This window comes from Juglans regia, chromosome 9, assembly GCF_001411555.2.
Source record: "Juglans regia cultivar Chandler chromosome 9, Walnut 2.0, whole genome shotgun sequence".
Classification (NCBI taxonomy): domain Eukaryota; kingdom Viridiplantae; phylum Streptophyta; class Magnoliopsida; order Fagales; family Juglandaceae; genus Juglans; species Juglans regia.
In genome coordinates this window covers 7,127,137-7,150,900 of record NC_049909.1, presented here as the reverse complement: position 1 = coordinate 7,150,900, position 23,764 = coordinate 7,127,137, and the positions used below count along the sequence as shown (strand labels likewise).

The 23,764-nt window shown below is 35.0% G+C and overlaps 1 protein-coding gene across 5 annotated transcripts in view; it reads left to right on the top strand.

Moving 5' to 3' along the window:
- LOC109001242 (F-box/kelch-repeat protein At1g74510-like) overlaps positions 1 to 17,770 on the top strand; it is a 945,981-nt gene extending 928,211 nt beyond the window's left edge. The window contains exons 1-3 of one of the 5 annotated variants that reach the window (XM_035693916.1): positions 15,427 to 15,445; positions 15,521 to 15,664; positions 16,201 to 17,770. In XM_035693916.1, coding sequence (XP_035549809.1) covers positions 15,641 to 15,664; positions 16,201 to 17,442 — 1,266 coding nt within the window. In that variant the 5' untranslated portion in view covers positions 15,427 to 15,445; positions 15,521 to 15,640 and the 3' untranslated portion in view covers positions 17,443 to 17,770. Of the gene's footprint in view, positions 1 to 15,245; positions 15,446 to 15,520; positions 15,665 to 16,196 lie in introns of those variants that run through there. The other 4 variants (XM_018978442.2, XM_018978441.2, XM_035693918.1 and 1 more) reach the window with 4 other exon arrangements.
- The last annotated feature ends 5,994 nt before the right edge of the window (positions 17,771 to 23,764 follow it).

Here is a 23,764-nt window from a genome sequence, read left to right as displayed (position 1 = left end):
CTTTGGATAAAGGAAAAGAGAAGGTAGTCGGTAATGTGGTGCCTTCTATGCCACCACCATGTCGTAGTTGCGGACGAAGACACAATGGTGAATGTTGTTTCACCACCGAAACATGCTTTAGATGTGGTCAAACTGGCTGTATGATTCGAGATTGTCCACATAATATGACAGGAGGAGCATCAACTCCAGAAAGCAAAGGAAAGATCCCTGTGAAGGCTAAACTCTATGCAATCACTCCAGGATAAGTGGATTTAGAAGCTGAGAAAGCTACGGATGCCGAAGTAATCACTAGTAACATTCCAAACCTACTATAGTTGGTAGCTGGTGTTTGCTAAGAATTCATAAGTAACTTTAGTTACCCTTGTAGGCAAGGTTAAGTTGGTGCAACAGTTGGTTTGATCTCTGTTTGATTCTCGAGCTTCGCATTCCTTTGTGTCATATGATTGTGTGAGAAGATGTAAGTTGAGTGTGGAATCCTTGTCTCAAAAAGTTTTAGTAGCTATATCGGACGGGAAGGTAGTTGGATGCACTCGAATAGTTAGGAATTGTCTGTTGGAAGTCACAAGACTGACCCTAACCGCGGATTTGATTATTTTCCACTTAATGGAACTCGACTTGATCTTATGAATGGATTGGTTGTCTAGGAACTATGCTAAAATAGATTGCCGAAAAAGGAAGGTGATCTTTGAGTTACCCTCGAAGGACAGAATTTGTTACATGGGAGAGGTAGTGAAGTCAATTCTGTTAACCTTAACGGTAGGGTGAGTAAAGAAAGCCTTGAAGGAAAGAGTTGATGCATATCTAGTGGTTATAACTAGTGTAGCGAAAGAACCTAAAGGAGTTGGAGGGACTCCTGTGATAGAAGAGTTTCCTGAAGTTTTTACTGATGTTCTGCCTGTATTACCCCCAAATTGGAAAACAAAGTTTGTAATTGAGTTGGAGCCAACTACGGCCCCAGTATACAAGGTAGCTTATCGAATGGCCCCGACTAAGTTGAAGGAGCTGAAGGTTTAGATCAAGGAACTCCTTGAAAAGGGATTTATTCGCCCAAGTTCGTCCCCATGGGGTGCACCAGTCCTATTTGTGAAAAAGAAGGATGACACTATGAGGATGTGCATTGATTATTGGGATTTGAATAAAGTAACCAGTAAGAATAAATATCCTTTACCTTGGATCGACGATTTGTTGGATCAGTTGCATGGAGCGTTGGTATTTTCAAAGATAGATCTATGATCTGGATATCATTAGTTGAAGAGTAAAGATCAAGATGTACCTAAAATGACTTTTCAAACTTGTTATGGACACTTTGAATTTTTAGTAATGCCTTTTGGACTGACAAATGCCCTAGCATCATTCATGGATTTGATGAATAGGATATTTAGGCTATTTGGACAGCTTTGTAGTGGTGTTCATTGACGACATTTTGATTTACTCCCGAAGCGATGAAGAACATAGGGAGCACCTGAGGATAGTGTTGAGGATCTTACAAGAACATTAGCTTTACACTAAGCTTAGCAAGTGTGAGTTCTGGCTTAAAGAGGTAAAATTTTTGGGACATGTTATTTCCAGTAAAAGTGTGGTTGTAGATCCTACTAAGATAGAAGCAATAATGGGTAGAAACGGACCAATGCTCACGAGGTTCATTGTTTTCTGGATTTGGCAAGATATTACCGAAGATTTTTCAAAGGATTTTCTAAATTGTCTAGTCCCTTAACGACATTGACAAAAAAGAATGCCAAGTACATTCGAAGTGAGGAATGTGAAAGGAGTATACAGGAATTCAAAAGGAGGTTAACCATGGCACGTGTGTTGGTTTTACCTGAGCCTCATAAGTCGTATGTGGTCTAAGATGGGTTCAGGGTGCGTATTAATGCAAGAAGAGTGAGTCATTACTTATGCCTCGTGACAACTCAATGATCACGAGCGGAATTACACTACTCACAATTTGGAACTTGCCGCCGTAGTCTTTGCGCTGAAGATCTGGAGACATTATTTTTATGAAGAAAAGTGTGAGGTGTACACTGACCATAAAAGTCTCAATTATCTATTCAGTTAGAAGAACCTGAACATGAGACAGAGAAGATGGGTTGAGATGATCAGCGATTACCAGTGTGAGATCAAGTATCACCCTAGAAAAGCCAATGTGATAGCAGATGCCCTTAGTTGTAAGACTCAAGCTGACGTGCAATCACTTTTGGCAGGAATGCGGGAATTGCTGATAGGAAAGCAGCTAAGAGATATCAGGTTAACGGTGGTGCAGGAGATTGTACCATTAACTGATGAGGAAATTATCGAAGGACAAGGTAAGGATGATAAATTGGAGAAACTTCAGCAAAAAGTTCTAAAATCTGAAGGACCACATCATTTCTCGATTGGTAATTGCACAACATATACTGCTCATCCTGGTAGCACCAAGATGTACCAAGATTTGAAGGGACAAGTTTGGTGCTATGGAATAAAAAGAGATGTGGCAAAATTTGTTGCAAAATGTTCAATGTGGCAAAATAAAAGCTGAGCATCAGAGACCAGCTGGAGAATTGCAACCATTACTGATCCCAGAATGGAAGTGTGAGGATGTGTCTATGGATTTCGTGATAAGTTTGCCAAGGACATTGTCAGGGAAGAATTTGATCGAGGTCATAGTTGACCGATTGACCAAAAGTGCACATTTCCTACCGATTGCTAATACAGACTCGTTGAACAAGTTTTCTCGAGTTTATGTTAAGGAGATAGTCAGGCTTCATGAAGTGCCTAAGTCTATAGTATCTGACAGGGACACACGGTTCACTTCGCATTTCTGGCAAAGTTTACAGAAGATGTTAGGCATGAATCTGAGGTTTAGTAGTGTCTATCACCCACAAACAGACGGACAAATAGAACATACTATCCAGACATTGGAGGATATGTTATGTGCTTGCGTAATGGAATTAATTGGTGATTGGGAAAGCCATTTGCCATTGATAGAATTTGCTTACAATAATAGTTTTCAAGCAACAATACAGATGGCACCTTATGAAGTATTGTATGGAAGGAAGCGCAAATTCCCTCTATATTGGGATGAAGTCGGTGAAAGAAAGTTGTTAGGACCAGAGTACTTGCAGGATGTACGAAAGCAGGTGGAACTAATCCGAGAAAGGATGAAAGCAGCCCAAAGCCGTCAAAAGAGTTATGTTGATAAACGACGAAGGAATTTAGATTTTAATGTGGGAGATTGGGTGTATGTCAAGGTATCGCCCATGATGGGAGTCATACAGTTCAGGAAGAAAGGCAAATTTTGACCCTGGTATGTAGGACAGTTCGAAGTTATGGAAAGAGTTGGGACAGTGGCATATCGATTGGATCTACCAGCCGAGATGCAAGGAGTGCACAATGTCTTTCATATATCGTCATTAAATAAGAGCTTTGGGGAGAGATAGCCTGTGGTAATGGAAGTTGGTGGTATACGACTTCAACTGAATCTATCCAATGAAAAATGACTTGTGCAGATTGTGGATAGCAAAGACCAAGAGCTAAGGAATCGAAAAGTATCTTTAGTAAAAGTACTTTGCAACAACCCAGCTTTTCAAGAAGCGACGTGGGAAAGAGTAGATTTGATGAGGACTCAATATCCTCATTTGTTTGTAACTTAGTAACTTGTATATTCATGAATCTCATTTATGAATGATTGTTGATTGTACCTTAATTTCTTGTGTATGAATGTCTCTATGTTATCTGTGAATTCTAGTGATGATATGTGCATCTACCATACCCATGAACAGGGCATGGCTCGTAATAGGAATACCCTTCGCATGTCTGTATCCTCAGTAGGAGGAACTGACGAGTAAGGATGGATCGAATGATGAGTGCTCACTGGCAGCAGATGGAAAGATTCGAAGATCACCACACTCATGTGTTGGATGCGGATTTTCAGGGTAATATTTTTCTAAGAAAAGACTTACCACATGAAGAGCATCAACTTCCACACAATCCTTCAGTATGGAAAGATGCAAAAAGGTTATGTCTACTTGGACTTAACCTGAAGCAGAATCCAGTAGCGATGCAGAAGCTCAAGCTTTAAGATATGAGCCTTTTGAAACTTCAGACACCTCTACTGACCGTATTCGTTATAGTGAAGAAGAACAAACCATTGAAGATATTGAGCTTGAGATTGAAAATAGGTTAAATGAGATGTGAGTAAACTTGTATTATGATTATGACTTGGACATGATATTCTATTTATTGCAAAATTCAGTGACAGAAGAAGAAGGCAAAGTACCACTTCCATCATCATCTGAAGATTCTACCACAGTGAGTGTAAGAGGTACAAATGAGGATTAGTTGTCTTTCTATTAATAGATTTGTTTTGTGACTACGGTATCGATTTCGAGGTTGAAATCTTTTTCTAAGGGCGGAGAATGTGACAACCAAGATTTTTGCAAAACATTTTATGCATTTTATTATATATTGTTAAATTGGGCCAAGCAAGGAGGAGTAACCCACTAAGAAGTTAGGTTGGAATAAAAAGCATATGAGATCTTGAGGAAGGCCCAAGCCAATGAGGAATTCGGCCTTGTAATGGAATTAGGGTTTTGGAGGCCATTGGAATTAGGGTACACACTTACCCTAGGGAATGGATTCTCTCCTGCTATGTGTCATACATGCAAGAAGGCTTTCTTGTGAGGTGATAGTATGGTGAAACTTGTCACTAAGGGGGGAGAGCTTCTAGAAGGAAGATGAAGAGACGTGAAAAGTTGAAACTTGAGGGAAGCCTAAAGGGCATGCACGACAACCATAGAGAAAGGAGTTCTGCTTTTTGCCATGTGTCATGGATGCAAATGGAAGGTGAAGAATCTTGTCTTGGGAAAGGATAAAATCTTGCTTGGGACGAGAAGGCCTACACGCCTATAAGGATTCTAGAAGAATCTTGTGGAAGACATGCTTGAGATGGACAGCTAGGGCAAGAGAGTTTGTGCATTTTTACCTCCCACCATGACCAATCACACAATATCCAGAATATTGGTGAAAGAAAATCTTCTTAGGAGGAGATGGGAATTTCGGCCACCATGCACACACACACTCCTCACATGCCACTTGGCACACATGAACATTTGTAGGAAATTGAGGAAGATCCTAGAAAGATGAAAGATCATTTTGCCATAAGGTTCACTAAACCAAGACACAAGATGAAGGGCATTTAGGGGATGGAGGATTTCAGTTTTGAGAGGGAGGTGCCACTTCTACCTTTGCTTGCACATAAAATGGTGTTTGAAAGAAGTGAGTGTAGTGTGGATGGTGTTTGGATGGAGAGAAAGTGATGGAAAGTAGAGAGAAATGTTGTGGCTAAAAGGTTCAAGAGAAATTCACTAAGTGACTAAAAAGTTTGGAGTTTTCAGCTCCTCTCTATTTTATAGGCATAAGAGGCTTCTTGAACTAGCTAAACTTTATTGCATGGATGCCATTTGGCACCTAACCCTTGAGCCTCTTCCCCTTCTCTATCATTGGATTGCGTTGGGAACACAAGGGAAGGGAGTCACGCAAGGTAAGAAGCAAGAACACTCTTCTTTCCTACACTACACACATGGCCAAAGGAAGCAAGTTTCGGCCTTGATAAAGTTCACCATGAACACATGCTCAAACACATACGACCAAGAAGAATATAGTTTTGGTTCTTGTGAAGTTTCTCACATGAGCATACCCATACACACACTCGGCTAGATTTTGATTTTTTTTCTTAAGGGATATAGACTCAACTCCATCTGCTTTAAGCTCGTAAGCATGATGTTTTGAGGAAAGAAGGCCACGGCCTTAGTGTTTTTATGAACTAGGGTTTTTTTTTTTATGTAAGATTCAGACTTGAGGAAGGGAGGTCCGAACATTGGGAGTCTATTTCTTGGAAATACGTTGAGAGCACAACACTCTCACATAGAGATTAGGGTTTTGGATAATCAATCATAATGATTGTTATATATATTTTCAGCTTGCTCACTTATCGATTGTGTATTTTTGAAAGTAAATTTCTAACTTGTACTTGGATATTTTATGTATATATCATGTGAACTCGTTTATTGTTTGGTTGCATGTTGGTACTTGAAATGATGATATTCTTCCATGTGATATAATCGGTGTTTTATATGATTGTTCAATATATGGTTGAAATGGTTTATTGTTGTTAGTTCATATCATAAAAATGGAATGAGAGGCCACGTTTAGGGTTCGGATTGCATGATTCTTAACATGTTCATGGATATTTGTTATATGGCCGAATCTTTTATAGGATTAAGCCCATAAATTACTTGCCTTTCCATAAGTATGTTCACTAGTATGTTTGGCTACACATGGATGTTCATTGATAGAGTTTTATTAAACGCAATAGAAGATTTTAAGTTCATGAAAAGTTAGTGTAATATGTATTACAAAATTGTTTGGTCTCATCCATGATCATGTATGCAGTATTAACATTATGTGATTGAAGTTCTAAAGACATAAAATCAATTCTCGGGCATGCTAGAGGTTATATGTTTCGGCCATTACATAATATATGTGAAGTGTTGAATCTTTGTTTCTTGCTTGTTATTCAAATGCCTCAGAATTTATGGAAAAGAACATGGTCGCATTGAGATTTCTTATATGAAAGATGTCTAGTTTGTTTACATATGCTTACGATATCTGTTACATATTTTTTGTTTACTTATTGAGATTTCTTGACCTTTCACTGTTGTAATTTTCACTACCGTTCCCCTACTCGGAGTGGTAAAAGTTGTGATAGGTATCCAAGATGATATTTATGAGAAAATGCAAGAGACTAGCTCCCCAGATCCCAAAGGAGTCTCCAGAGAGACGCGAGGTCTCTCAGGAGTCGTCTGTTTTGGAAAAGTTGAAAATTACCGACCAATTCATCACTGAGGTGTTGCAGCTTTTGGAGCATTTGAGGAGGATTTTGAATTAGGACGAGGCCAAGTAGGATCGGCCTCACTAAAGGACTTATGTTATAGTACGCTTTTTGATGAATGGCTTATTTTGATGACACTTGATGTAATGGTCCCACGTTTTGGGAATTTCTTTTGGAACAATTAAGTCTTTTTATGACTATTATAAAAATTTCTGCTTTGGGATTTGTGTCTTGTTTATTTGACCTAAGTAGAATTTCCACTATGATATACTGCATACTGTTATATATCAATAGGTGCATTGCATCTTAACTGTCATGTACAAGGGGTATGTAACCTTGTGTTACATGTCTTGACGTTTCAGTCACATTTCAATCCCAAGTGGGGGCTGGGGGCATCACACTGATGAAAAGCCATTTGAAAAATGACATGATTATAGTTATAAAAGATATATAGTCGAGGATTGATTTTAGCCCAAAATTAGATTAGGTGTTGTTTGGATCAAATGTAAAGATGAAAGGAAGGCTTGGTGTTATAAGGAATATTTAAACATGCTAATATATAGTTAGGAAAGAAAAAGACTCGAAATGTGTTATATTTTTTATATAATCATGTGATAAAAAAAAGTACATATTGATTAAGAAAATTTGCGACGAGCCTGACTTTGTAGGAGTTCAAATATGAACTCCAACTCTGATTTGTGTAGTCTCCAATCCGACTTCGACTCAAAGTGAAGTTGGATTTGGACTTTCAGTTTTGGATTTTTTTTTTTTTTTAGCTTCATATTTAGCCCATTTAGAAAAGAATTTTTTGTGAGCTTTCAAATATCAATTTTTGAAAAAATTAAAAATTAAAACTAAATCATTCACTGCTAATTTACTTCTATACTAATATCTAACGTATTTTTGTACTACACATATACTATAGTGTCTAATTACATGTTATAATACTATAGTATTACATATTATTTTTAGTGTTTAATTTCATGTTATTATATTATAGTATTACATGCTATAATATTATACTATTGTCTAACTTATTTATATTTTATTTCTATACTAGACTTATTTGCAGTATCTAATTACATGTTATTATACTTTAGTAACTTAGTATTATGTTTTATTAATTTATTATACTAGACTTAATAGTTATTTCTGTACTAGTGTCTAATTTATTTTTATACAAGACTTCTACTATAGTGTCTAAATATTACATATTATTATACTTTAGTAAATTAGTATTATGTATTATTAACTTATTATACTAGGCTAATTTAAATACTAGTGTCTAACTTATTTCTATACTTGATTATGTAAGGTAGTAATACTATAATGTTTACAAATACTAAATTATTATTAGTCTATCTATATTATAGTATAAGTATATTATTTTATAATAACTAACTCATACTAGTATATTATTGAATTTAACTATATAAGTTCTAGTCATATAACTATATAATTATACTAGTACATATGATAAATAAATAGATAAATATATTTTTTTATAACATATATAAAATATTGGAGTTGGATTTAGAGTCGGAGTCAAAGTTGGAGGGAAAAGTCGGAGTCGGATCGTATCGGATCGAAGTCGGAGTTGGTCCAGCGAAACCAGACCAACTCCGACTCTGACTCCGACTCCAATTGAAAAATTAAAAAAGAATCTGACTCCAACTCCGTTTTGTTAGAGTCGGAGTGGAGTCAAATTCGGAGTTGGAATTTGGGATTTTTGTTCAGCCCTACCTCAACCTATGTCAAATGGGTCAAAATCGGTATTTGTGATGCCTACATACCATTCAAGATTGTCGCTTGTATCTCTGCAACCACAACACGCATCTCCGAGATAATGTCACTCATATTTGCAACATCATTGCTTAAGATGACCTAACATAGTGCTCCATCGGCACACTTGCACGAAGCTGTTGGGCATCCTAGCAACTTGCTCAGAAAGGCCATAAAAGCCACTTTCTCGGAAATGACTCCGAGAAACTTGCTCAAAAAAATAATAATAAGGTTGCGGCTTACCATGTGATCGATGACTGATTTTGGTGCTGAAATTCCACTAGACCTAGGGTGTCACAGTAGGGGTAACATGGGGTTTTAATCGATTGTAAACTTTACTTCAGCCTTAAAGACTCCATTGTTATAAAGACCCTGCTAGCCGGCCACCCAACAGTTACTGCTGGGTGTACCGCTAGTTGAAAACTTCTTTATTTTTTTTCTTATTTTCTTTCAAATATATTTAGTATTCTTAATTTAAGAAAAAAATAAAAAAAATGCGTAAATTCATTAATAATCACTTCCTTAATCATTAGGTAAAAAAATTAAAAAAAAATAATGTATAAGCGGTAACATTGAGGGGGCAAAATCATGGGATTATCTACCATTTTTCTTTGTTATAAATGGAAAATGATACTATGTCCCATGATTTTGACCCGTCATTTTGACCACTAATATATTTATTTATTTTTTATTTTTTATTTTAACTTCATGGTTAAGGAAATGACTATTAGTATGTTGGAGTATTTTTTTACTTTTTAAAAACATTTAAAGATATTTAAAAAATGTGAAAAAGAAAAAGAAACATAAATAAAAAAGTGGCATTTGGCCTAGGCGGCATGCCCAACGGTGACTGTTGGGTGGCATAGTAGCAGCCTCTTATAAATAGGGGTGAGGTGGAACTATAAGTTTTTTTACAGCAAGTGAAAAGACAGAATACGTGAAAGGAATGTAAGTTAGAGTTGAAATAGCGTGCAGAGTGAGTGTTGTATGGATATACGAAAGCAAGATTGGGCGAAATTCGGGTGAATGGGATTGTAAGCAAGGAAAGAAGAAAAAGAAAGAGGGAGAGTAAATTTAATAGTGAAAAGGTGAGGAAGGGAAGAGAATGATAAGGGAGACTAGGTGAAATTCAAAAGGAAACCCCAAGGGAGAAGAGAAAAAGGGAGGAAAAAAAATCCTACCCAAACGGCTATTAGATTTTTACCGATTGTTGTAAGTGGGAACTGTGCTAGTCCTATAAACAAACCTGTAAACTATTTATTCATTATCTATTATCACATTGTGGATTTCACTAACCATTTCTTGTTAATTTATTTTGGATTCATGACTAACTAATAACTATTGAAATAATATTAGTCTCTATGATGATTAACTTTTGAAATAATATTTTTTATGTGACAATTAAATGTTGAACCAACATTGTTTTTGTGATCATTAACTGTTGAAATAATATCTGTCTCTATGATGATTAACTATTGAATATTTGTTTTTGTAATGTTTAACTGTTGAAATAATATTTGTTTATGTGATGATTAATTATTTCAATTATGAATCTATCAATTAATTAACCATGTCCCTACAAAATGCACTCATTATATTACACCTACAAAATACACTACTTCTAGCATGTTTCTATATCAAACTATGTTTTCGCATCAAATACATTGCTCTAAACATATCCCTATATCAAGTTGATGGAATTATGCATACAAGGCCAGCCAATTGAATATAATTAAAATACTCAACCAGAGATGTTTCAGTCTTGAGATTGGTACCAGATTTGATTATGGATAGTGCAATACATCCAATAGTGTAGATGTAGTCCTTGGGGGATGCATACCCCATGGCAAGAGGCCACTGAGTCCTTGAGAAGATAACTCTTTGTAAAGTAAATGGCAGATAACCCACTTGGAGGATAAGCCCATATGTGTAGGTTACCAAATACCGTAAACAGTTATAAATGTGAAAATTTGAGATAAGACAAGATAAAGATGAAAAATGAGATTGTTGATAATTACTTCATTATTTGGTGTCCTCTTCATGTGATCATTATAATTAAATATGAGAATAGATTTGCTTATATTTGTTATATGTGTTGGTATCTGTGAAATTTGATGGAGGTTTATTTCTAGATATTAAATCTCTATCGATTCATTGTTGCACATCCATTTTTATGAATTGAATATTATTTGTGCACTAATATATGCTAAGTATAAATATTATGTGTTCATTTGTTCACTCCTTCCCTTTCATAATGTTTAGATGAAATTGTACAAAAGGATATGACTGTGATAGAAGCTTCAATGAGATAGTAGGGTGGTTGTACAAAGAAGAAAGAGTTATAGCAATGCAGTTTTTATTATTTATAGACATTGATTTTTGGGAAAGAAATTGGGATACCCCATATGATATGGATAAGGGTTGGTGGTGTATGAGATCTCACATTGCTTGGGAATGAGAAGCTCTTGCTCTTTATAAGGTTTCAATGGGTCTCTAATTATATCATTGACTAGTCTTTTTGGAGTATAGACCATGTGGTTTGGGTCTTTCATTGGAGCATTATAGACTGAGGGCTAGATTTTCTACATCTCCGCATCCGCCCAACTCTGTCGTAGCTCCACTTCTCTCGGTGAGCCTCTGCTTTGCAAATTGCTATTTCCCGAATGGGTTTTCATGTATAACAAAGCTTCAAGTCCTGCATAAGATATTTTGTGTTGAAATTACAATGTTACCCTTTTAATTACAAGTCATATTAGTCATATTCAATTTTTAATAAGTAAAGGTGAGCATTATTTTTTTATTTTATAATATTCTAAAAACTCTTAAATACAGAAATTTTTATAAGTGATTTAAATTGGTTCTTTCAAAGGTAAGTAAGCGATAATGTTGTATTTTTTATGATCGAGATTATTAAATTTTTTATGTATAATTTAAAATATTTTGTTATAATTATATTATTTAGTATTACATTTAATAGTTTGATTGCGATAGTGAATAGGTTAGATTTTTATACCATGGTCGGAGTTATTAAATGGACAATGATAATTTTAGAAAGTGATGAAATATTTTGAGGTTATGAGAATTTAAGGTTTTGAGGAATTAAATAGATTATTTTAGAAGTTTATGCATAAATATTGAAATACGTGATTGATAGAAATTTTACGAGAATTACATGAATTTTTTTACAGGTGACGATTGATTATTGTTCGGCATTTTTTAGGAAAATTCTAAAAAAAGCTAAAAAGTCCACTTAAGCGAGGTTCCTATGCTAGACTTTGCATAAAAATAAAATTGGCTGAGGTTGATTTTTGAAAATTATGCATGTTTTGTTATGAAAAGAAATTTGAACTACCTTAGTTATTTGTTCTGCATAACTTATGAGATTTCTGTTTAAGAAATAAAGTATTTTTGGCATGACTGGTGTATACATGAGCTATTTTGGCATTTTGTTTCTGAACTTTGTAAAAGAGAGCAAATATGAAATTTTGTACATAAATTATGTTTTTGTGATCTGATTGTGTTCTGTTCTGAAGATGTTCTGTACTCTGATATGATATAATGAGATTGCTGAAAACCTCTAGCATAACATTTTATTTTTGTTCCGTTCTGACCTTACCATGGGTGTAAAATTGTGGCCTTTGTTCGGGTTGGTACCAACTTTTTCTGTTTCTGGTGCACCCACTTTGGAAACAAAGTGGTTTTCTGCTTGGTCTTTCCTATGTACACACTCGGGGCTCCGAGAATGATAAGGGGAAGATTCACATTCTGTTTCTGCTTTGTTAGCTACCGGGATTTGCACAACCATACCACGGGGGTTAAACATGGTCTATGTTCTGACATGATAAGATAAGATGAATATGTTCCGTTCTTCTCTGCCAAAGGAAATTTTGCATAAGAATTTTTTCTGAAAGTTTCGCTCTTATATTTTTGATAATGTGTTATGATTTTGCATTTTGAAGACAAGTATTCTGATTCTGCATTCTGAAAGAAAACATTTTGTTCAGCATTCTGAATTCTGATAAATGCTCGTGTTTACACACTAGTATACATTCTCTGCTAACTGAGTTGTTGATAACTCACCTCTTATCTCCAAATATTTTTCAGATAATTTTGATGGTTCAATTAGAGAACAAGAGTAGTAAGTTTTAGCAAGGTGTGATGATCGTAGTGGAATAAGTGTCTGAAGATACAAGTACTTATTTGAGAGTCGTAGTTAGTAAATTTATTTATTTTCGGTTATTTTGATTTGATGAGTTAAGAATATTTTCGAGTCTTTGGAGAGTTTTTAATTTATGTTATTGAGAATTTCTTTGTTGTCCATATGAAGAAACATAGATATTTGGGTTGAGTAAATGAATTAATATTTTATGGAGTTTTCTGGACTTTATAATTGTGTTATTGAAGTTGATATTAAGTATTAAGAGCTAACTCTCCGGACCTTCGGGATCGGGGCGTTACAGTTGATATCAGAATCAGGTTAGAGATTATGCATACTACAATGAGGTGATTGATGAAAGTTAAGGCTTTAGAATTTTGTAGGCACTGGATCATGACTTTGAGGAAATCATTTTCAGAGTTGAAGTGTAGACATTTGTGGACTGTAAGAGGTGATTTTATTGGTACTTAAGGTTTTAGAATCTTCAGGCGTTAGGCAAGATGTCTTATGGAATTTGAGGGGTAGGATGTTATAGATCTTCTGAGATGGTCATGTTGATTGAGGTTCGTTTCGATTTTGTAGGCCGCATATAAGGCTTTTGACATGATTGAAGGTTTAGAGTCTGGAGTTATATTGTTACTACTGTTGCGTGTACACTTCTTATATGCTTTTACGTTTGTTTTACTATTACCACCAATTGCTTATTTTTGTATGAACTCTTTATTCTTGTAACGATTTTTAATAATCCAAGTTGTTAGGATGCCACCTCGTCGTCGGGAAAGAAGTGTATCAGGGATGAATGCGACAAATGATGAATGGGGATGCACCATAGACCAGTTTAATCGAATGCATCCTCCCACCTTCGATGGTCGAGGAGACGCAATGTTAGCAGAAGACTGGATCCAAGACATTGAGGAGATACTCCGTTTATAAACTGCATGGATGAATAGAAGGTTTTATACTCTGCTTTCAATCTAAAGGGAGAAGCAAAAAGACGGTGGATTTCTGAAAGAACTATCAGAGAAACTGAAGGGACGAAAATAGTTCGTCTGCTGCACTTCAAGCAGACTTTTTTGGAACGCTTTTTCCTAACCTCAGTCAGAGATGACAAGGCTATAGAGTTTGCTAATTTGGTGCAGGGAACTATGACAGTACACCAGTACGCAGCTAGATTTATCGAGTTATCACGTTTTGCTGCATATCTAATCCCTAATGAGAGGAAGAAGGCTCATAAGTTTGAACAGGGGTTAAACGAAAAGATTTACGAACGAATTGTGGGCTTTCAAATCCGAAACTTTTCAGAGTTAGTGAATAAGGCCACAATATTTGAATGGCGCCTTCAAAGAAGCGCTGCAATGTTGGAACAGAGGAAGGGGACCGCACCATAGGGGTCTCGATTTGCAATGGTATTAGAGTCTATCCCAACTAGAAATGTGGAACTTGAGCCGTGCCACCTATAATGGATAGGCTCGACGAGGACATCAGGAATTTAAGGGGGGTAAATTGTGATACCCCATATAATATGGATAAGGGTAGATGGTATATGGGATCCCACATTGCTTGGGAATGAGAAATTCGTGCTCTTTATAAGATTCCAATGGGGCTCCAATTGTATCATTAACTAGTCATTTTGGATTATAGGTCATATGGTTTGGGCCTTCTATTGGGGTATCACAGAAATAGAAGAGGAAAAAGAGAAAAATGATTTTTTTAGAATGAGCCAAATGATGTTGTATTATATATTCTTGTCTTCACTGTAATACAGTTGTCATATTCTATAGTTGATTTTTGGACCCTTTTTAAACTTCTGCTGACTATGAAACCATTTTGCTTAATTAAGAAAAGAGCCCTATTTGATTGGATCAACATGCATGTGTTTTTAGAGTGTTCAGCCAGGTTGGAGAACATTGTTATTCTTTAGTGTGCTCACAACAGTTCTCATTCGTATTGGCAAACACTGCTATTCTTCAAGTTGCTCACCTGTATTGGGAAGTACCTTTTACTCACCCCAATGAGGGATGGGGTTGCTCGGCCCATAGCAAGTACTATTTGCTCGCTTCGGGTTCTGGCACTTATGCTCAAGGTGGAGTGATACCTTTATATTCCGTAGATGAGTACTTCTCCTTTACTCTTTGCTCGCCCGCGTATAAGATGCTTTCGCTCGCCAGATACAAGCAATCTACATGCAGTGATTCATAAAAATACCTTTATAATTTTTTAGAATTAAAAATATTTTGAGTATTCCTGTATGATATTGTTTTGAAAGAAAGAAGAAATATGATTTTTTTAGTAACACGTGTTGGCGGTTTGCGTTCAACTCTGCCGCAAAATCCCCAAACGGCGACTCACTTCTCACTTCTTTGGGGTCGTGGGACAGACCTCTCAATCCTTTCTTTCAAAAGAATAAATATATATATATATATATATATATATAATTCCATTTTTATGCACTGTAAAGGAATATAGTGCCAGTACCAAGCGCTCTCTCGCAACACAGACGAATATAAACCGAGCTAAAAGAGTGGGGGAGAGAGCAATTGGGTTTGTGATTTAGAGAGAGGAGGAGCAAGGAGGAGGAGGCAGCGAGAACTGAAGCTTTCTTATCCAATTCTAAAGCGTTTTGCTCTATCTGTTTCCCTGTACGTATTTTCTCTTATTTGATATTAGAGTTCTAAGCTTTCTCGGGTATATGTTTATCATTTATGCAATCACAGGTGAACAAAAGGGAAAGGAAATTATGGGTTATCGGTAATTAGAAATTCGAAATGGATTTAGTTTTTTGAGTTTGACTGTTGGAGGTTCAAACATCATGCGTACAGATTTGGTAAATTTGTATGCAGCGTTTTCAGTACAGTCTGGTATGTGATTGGTTCTCAATTTGTTTTTCTTCTTCTTTTTTTTTTTTTTTTGCCTCTTTGTTTTTTGTTTCTCTGTTTGTATTTGCCTGAGATCTGACATGGGTTATTCTCATTTTAGAGGCTGGATTATTCTATGGCTATGTTATAGCCTGTGGTTTACCTTATATTCTGATTGTTTTGATTGTGATAGACGTTTATTACACTTCGAATGCCGTAGATGTGTTTCCAAAACAAAATACAGTTTATGCATGTTGTTTTTATGGTGCCAAATTTAGATTGATTGGGTTCAAGGATTCGTGTGCATGCTCCTTTTTTTCTTGTTTAATTGGATGTCGGAGTGATTAAAATCACACAAGTGTTTGTGTTAGTTGTTTAGTTTGGTTGCATATTTGCTGGTTTTATTGTTGAGTATACACGGTTTCTTGATTTACTTCAAAAATAACATATCTAGTGGATGTGTGTTTTGGTTGTGAATTTCCACTTTTATTTACTGCTTTTCTGACTTTTTTATTTTTATTTTTTTTATGGTAAGAAAGAAGGCTTTCTTGATCGAATTGGATTTTTTCGGCAACATGTTGAAGGGTCCATCCTATCTCATGCAGAGGGACTTGCCAAGCTCGTGTGAGCAAGACAGCACATGGATTTATAATGCTCTTTGTGTGATTGAGCTCTCAAACAGCAAGCACGTTTTCCAAACTGACCAACCAGATGACCAAAATTCCACAGGGAATGGGTCAGATTCAAGTTCTCTTATCCACCAACTTGGTCGGGACATCTCGATTAATTGTCTTCTTCACTGTTCTAGGTCTGATTATGGCTCAATCTCCTCACTGAATCAGAACTTCCGGTCTCTAATTCGGAGTGGGGAGCTATATAGACTAAGGAGGGAAATGGGTATTGTAGAGCATTGGGTTTACCTCTCTTGCGGCCTTCTTGAATGGGAAGCATTTGATCCAAGTCATCGCCGTTGGATGCATTTACCTAGAATGCCTTCAAATGAATGCTTCATGTGCTCAGACAAGGAGTCGTTGGCCGTTGGTACCGAACTTCTTGTTTTTGGAAAGGAAATAACATCCCTTGTTATTCGTAGATATAGCATTTTGACAAACACATGGTCATCCGGTATGAGCATGAATACACCCAGGTGCTTGTTCGGTTCTGCCAGTCTTGGGGAAATTGCAATTTTAGCTGGTGGTTGTGATCCAAATGCCAATATCCTAAATTCTGCTGAGCTTTATAATTCAGAAACAGGAACTTGGGAGACTCTTCCAAGCATGAATAAAACGAGAAAAAAGGGCTCGGCCGTTTTCATGGACGGGAAATTTTATATTATGGGTGGGATTGGAGAGGGCAACTCAGAATTGCTTACGTGCGGTGAGGTTTATGATATGAAGACAAGGGTATGGACTGTGATACCTAACATGTTCCCTGGACGGAATGATGGGGCGGGGCTGACTGAGGCACCTCCTCTTCTTGCTGTTGTAAATAATGTTCTGTATGCAGCAGATTATGCACAAAAGGAGGTGAGAAGATATGACAAAGAGAGGAACTTCTGGTTTACAATTGGGAGATTACCTGAGCGGGCAGTTTCGATGAATGGTTGGGGATTAGCATTTAGGGCTTGTGGAGATCAGGTAATTTGTATTGGGCCTAGGTTGGGCGGAGAGATCATTGAGCTTAATTTTTGGGTCCCCGATCAAGGCCCACCGCAATGGGACCTGCTAGCCACAAAGCGCTCCTGCAGTTTTGTGTATAATTGCGCTGTGATGGGATGCTGAGTTGTCCGGTTGAGGTATTACGTTTCCGCTGTGTGGAGTCATTTCTGGATGGAATTTATGGTCTTCGTTTCCAAGGAGATGGGATTCCAGCTTGTGGATAACCTCTGCCCTACTTTTTTGGGGGAAATATTGGGTGTTTATTTAGAGTCATAGATACTTTCTTAGAAGGTGGTCCGGAGGTTTGGTTTTCTTTCGAGTCCTTCTATAGTCACTGCTCGGCCCTCCCACTCGGCCCTCCCACTCGTCCCTCCTACTTGACGTAAAAAAAAGAGGAATGAACAAAAACATAAATGAGACTTTTCATATCTCATTTCTTTCCCTACAATCAGCATCAACAAAAATGTCACTTTTAATTGCATTCTTCTCATGTCAATTTCCCAGCGACGTCAGCCTCTAGTATCCCTTGTAAATGAAGTTCTCAATTTAAGAAAAAAAAATCACAAAAAACTTGATCCAATAAAATGTCTTTGAAGAAAGGAAACTTCCACTCTTAAATTTCAAGATTAAGTAAGAATCCTGGGTTTTATGAGAAAACAATACAAACATTCACTTCTTTTTCTTTTGTTACGCTCATGATCTTAGTTTTCTCGCATCCAAACAGAAAACATGGATTTTAGTAGATAAGAGAATGTGAAAGACTTACCAACGAAAATGTCAAAATGAGCATACTACCAAAGGCAAATGCATATCCGACATCAACATGAAGCAACAACAGCCAGACGAAAAAGCAAATTCAAGAACTTTATATATTTACAAGAAAGTTAACACGGAGACGCAACACGTATTGATGAGAATGTATGAACCGTAAGACCCACCCAATCCCAAACACTTCAATTAATAAAGAAAAAAGAAATCTCTTTAGAGGCTAAGAGACAAAATAAAAAAGTATTGATTTTTTTAAGTCAGCTTCATGTTAACAAACAAACGGTTCCTATAATAGTTTCCTAGGAAAATAAAAAGTTTCTGACAAATACGTGCGGTTTGGCTTGCGGATGATGGGATTCGAAGAAAAATCGATGGGTTTGGCTTGCAGATGATGGGATTCGAAGAAAAATCTATGGATTTGGCCTGCGGACAATGGGATTCAATTTTATTTTTTTATTATTTAAAAATCAAGCCATGTGGGCATTCCACGTCAAGCGGGAGGAAGGAGCGGGAGGGAGGAGCGTGGGAGTAGCATTTCTCTTTTCTTTTTCCCTTTTTTTCTTTTCTTTTCCATTCCTATAATTGCTTCTTTACTTTTCCTATATGCTTTAGTTACCATGAGACGACCTTTCCAAAAGTTGGCATCATGTAGAGGAGGCACAGGTGAATAATCTGAAGTCCTGCTAAATGTTTTAGGTCCTGATGACTACTTAAGTAAATTTTATTCAGGCATTAACAATTGTGCAAGTGTATATTGATTATCATTTGCTTAACCTTTTCTTAAAGTGATTAAGAACCCTATACACACCCTTCAGAGAGATAGAAACAATGGCTTGTGTATCCATTCTAATTATATATGTTTTCATTAATTATATAATCTTCTTTATGGTTTTAGGATAATTTTATGTTAATTGATCAATGGTTTAGGTCAGTGTGCTATTGATAATAATTCAAATAGTAGGTATATCTTCTGATCTTGTTGGCTTCATGATGACATGTTGCTTGGAAGCATCTGGCAGACATTTTGCTTCCAACAAGCCAGGTGTTAAACTCAAATTTGCTTGGTGCTAGAAGGCATATGACACATAAACAGTAGTATGTTAAGTTAAATAAAATAAAATAAAAATTAATTCAAATATATGGACAAACATTTGAGTTTTATAGGAATGTGTCATCCATAAAGAAATTTAGTTGCAATACATTGTTTAAACTCTTTGGTCCTGGAAGGTGTTAAATGTTAATTGATATAAAGTGTGTATGTATATATATATATATATACTATATATAATAAGTGTGGATAGTCATGAACAGTGATTTTTGTCATTCTCCGTGTTGTTGTTCGTTTTTTATGTTTTCTTCTTTTCGTCCTTCTGTTTTTGTGTTTTTGTCCGTTTAACTAGGGTATTTTGGTCTTTTGCTTCTTCCCTTCCATATATATGCCTCGGTTTTAACTTAAAACCTTCTCTCTCTATCTTTATTCTTCGGTTTTAACTCTCTCTCTCTACCTTTTTTCCCTTCCCGAAAGCTCTCTCTTCTCTCTTTTCTGAAAGCGACGCTCTCTCTTCTTTCTCTCTCTCTGCATCTACGTTGTCTTCTCACAGCTTCTCTCTCTGGTTTTTATCTCCGAAAGCGACGCTCTCCCTCTCTAGCTTCTCTATCTAGTTTGTTTTTTGTGATTTTTTTTTTCATTTTCGGTGCTATTGGTTTGGGGATTTTACAATGGTTTGTTGGTTTTTTTTGGAGTGCCGTTCGTTTGGGGATTTTACATGGGTTTGCATGTTGGGGTGTTGTTCGTTTGAGAAGAAACAAAGTTTTCTTTTCACATTTGCATGTTGTGGGTTTGGATGTTGCGGGGTTTTTTGTATTTTTTGCAAAAAAATTAACTTTTTCTTCAGATTTGCATGTTGCGGGCTTGCATGTTGTGGGTTTTTGTATTTTTTGTGAAAAAATATATTTTTCTGTGGGTTTGTTAGGTTTTTTTTTATGTTGGTTGTTGATTATTTTTTCGTGTTTTTCATTTGATTGATGGTTGTTTTTGTCATTTTTTTATTTACAGATTTTTTAAGAGATGTAGTTTTTTTGGTTGTTTGATTTTTTTTCCTTCGGATTTGCATGTCTTGAGTTGTCCTGTGGGTTTGCATGTTGTTTGAACTCGGTTTTTTTGCTTCCCATTTCATTTTTTTAAAAGATATAATTTTTGGGTTGTTTGATGGTTTTTTTTTTTTTTATCTTTTTTTGTGTATTTGCATATTGTGAGTTCTCTATTTTGGATTTTCTCTCTTCAGGTTTGTTATTTGTAGCATTGGGTTTGTCTTCGTTGATTTTTTTTTTTTATTTCCATAAATTTGCATGTTGTGAGTTATTTTTTTTTCTCTTTGTTCATGGTTTGTCTTCAGTTTTTTTGGTTGTTTGATGGAGTTTCTTTTTTTTTTAAATTTTTTTTTATGTGGATTTGCGTGTTGTGAGTTCTCTAAGTTTAGGTTTTCTCTCTTCATATTTGTTATTTGCAGCATTGGGTTTGTCTTTGTTGATTTTTTCCCCCATAGATTTGCATGTTGTGAGTTATTTTCTATTCTTTGTTTTTGTTATTTAAATGTCTTTAAAAAAATATATATATTTTTTTTATGTTTGATGGGGTTTTTTTTTCCTGTAGATTTGCATGTTGTGCGTCGGTGATTTTTTTTGGTTGTGTAGTTAGGTGGAAGTCAATTTATGTTCAGTTATTTGTTTTCCTTTTGTATGTTATTTGCTTACATGTTGTGGTTTTTTTTGCTTTTTCTGCACTACATGTATGTTATTAATTTTCTGCACTACATGTAAATTTCTTGGGCTATTTAGTTTGAGGATTGTGTTTGTAGATTTTTTCATTTTTGTATAAATCTTTAGTGATTTTTTGTTATGATTTTATGACTGCATTTATAAAATTAATATATAGTATATAACTGATTTTAATAAATGGATTTTTGTATATTACTGATTTTTAGAACTGATTTTATAGCTGATTTTTTGGATTTCTTATATATAACTGATTTTATAATCTTTATTAAACTGCAAGTCCAGTTTAATAAATGGATTTAGATTTGTTCTCCTTGCATGTTGTGGTTTTTTGCAGCGTTGGATTTATCTTTAGACAAATATTTTCCTCCAAGATCGTAATTTTCTTAGTTTCTTTTAATTTTAATTTTCAATGAGAATTCTTTTGTAAGTATTGTTGGGTCATGAAGCCTTGAGCAGACAATGACATAGATTATTTACTTTACCATTTGTGGCTTTTTTGTATTTTTGATTGTTTATTTTTGTTTTATTAAATTGTTGTCTTTTTCATTTGATGTTATGATGACTAACTGGTTTTAGACTTTATTTCATGTTGGTATCCCCTTTTACAAACTTTTGTAATTTGTTTGCATTATTTTATTATTTTTTATTGTGAATATATCCATTGTGTGACATTAACTTTTTGTTTGTTTTTTTTGTAGAGGGTTTCTAACAATAGCATTCACATTGAAGTTTTACTTTAAGGTTTGTTTTTCTCAACTATTTCGTCATAACATGTGATTATTAATTTATCTATATCTATACTATATATAATAAGTGTGGATAGTCATGAACAATGATTTTTGTCGTTCTCCGTGTTATTGTCCTTTTTTGTGTGTTTTCTCCTTTTTTTTCTTTCTGTTTTAGCCTTTTTGTCTGTTTAACTAGGAGTATTTTGGTCTTTGAGGGTATTTTGGTCTTTTAGTTTAGGGTTTAGTTTTTCCTTTCATGCATTTTTTAAATTCTACTTCATTTATTTTTTTATTCAACAGTTCATACTTTTTTTTCCCTCTTTGAATTTATGCACTTGATTGTTTAGTTCTTTGAAGAAATTTGGGTTGTGTGTGTTGTGGATTTGGGTATTATTAGTTTATGTGTTTAGTTTTTTGTTTCATACATTTTTTAACTTCTTCATTTTTGGAAGATTTACAGAGGATGGGAATAACGCAACAGAAAAAGCCATTGTTGGATGTTAACATATACTATAAATATATTTTTCTGTAGTTACTAAAGAAAATATAATTGTTAACTATGGACCAGAAAAGACATATTCTATATTTTTATTTGTTAACAAAAATACTTTTATAAATTTTAATTCTATTGTTGGTTTTTGTTTCTCTTTGAATTTATGCACTTGATTGGTTTAATTCTTTGAAAGAATTTCTTTTTAACTTTGATTCATTTTGGAGTCGTTTTTTTTTTTTTTTTGTTCTTTTCTCGTAGTCAATGATGCACTTTGTTTTTGCGCAAAGAAGTGTATGGATCTTTCTTCGGCTGTGTGATCTTTGTGGACTGAAATTTTTGGGGGAAGTTTGGTTTTGGAAGAAATATATGGATTATTTTCCTTTGCTATGCCATGAAAGATTATTCCACTTAGTTTTGTTTTAAGCTTTAAAGCTGATTTCTTTTTTTCACATTGTGTCTTACTTGAAAATTGAAATGATATTAAAAAGTGGCTTTGGACTTGGTTGAAGAAAATATTGTTTTTTTGTTTTTGTTTTTTACTATTTTCTTGGCTGACAACGATTAACAGGAAAATGCCTTTTTACGGATGTTTCTTTCTTTTATTGCCTTAAAAAAAACTGTTGGCAAATATATTTTAAATTATTCAAGAAAACAATTCCTTTATCGTGCGGATATACTCAATCGTGGATAGTTTTAAAATAGAACATAAATATTGGTAGTTCAGTTAGGAATTTTTAGGCCAAACCAAGTGAAAATGAAAAATAATACATCATATTACTGTAATTCCAATTGAAGAATATAAATAATTAAAATAATTTGGTATCTGTAGTTGGTTAAATCAATCAAGTTATACTTTGGATTAAAATCAAAGGCCAGATATAGTGAAAGTTTTGATATGCCTCACTTGTTGCAGTCAGCTCTGATGACATTGTCATGTTTGAGGCAAGGGAACTTTTTTTGTATTTCATTGCTCATTATTATTATATTGGTTACATGATGTGTTTTTTTTTCGTTTTTATATTTTTGTTGCAGTGTTGTTTTTTTTTATTCTGTAATTTTTTGTTGTCTTTCTTCTTGTAAACAATTTTTTTTTTTTTTATTCTGTGATTTTTTCAGATGTGTTTTTTGTATATGTTGTGGGTATAGATCAAATTTTTTTAAATCTGTTTTGTGGAGTTTGAGTTGTGTAAAGTTAATTTTTTAAGGTACAATGCAGTGTTGTATTTTTCCGTTTATGTAGGAGTTTGGTCTTTTTAGAGGGGCAGTAAGTTTTGCTTTAATGGGACCCCATCGATATGGCAGGGTAATCCTCACTTGGAACTTTCTGCATAAGGCAATCGGGGTTTGGGTGTGGTTTTGCTGCCATTCGATGCGAATGGTTCCTTGCAACTACAGAATACTTTTATTTAGTGTTATTGTGATTTGCATTCTATTTGCCGTGTTTGAAGATTTTATTAGATTTGGTTTTTGTGGTGTTTTTTTTTGGACGACATTTTTTATGTTGCTTTAATACTTGCATTTTTTTATTTATTTTTTTGTTCTTTTCCCTTTGTCGATGATGCACTTCGTTCTTCTGAAAAGAGGCAAATGGATTTCTATCCGGCCGTTCCATGTTTGTGGCCCTATTGTTTTTTTGAGAATTTTGATGAAAAATATGATTTTTTTTGTTTTTACTTTA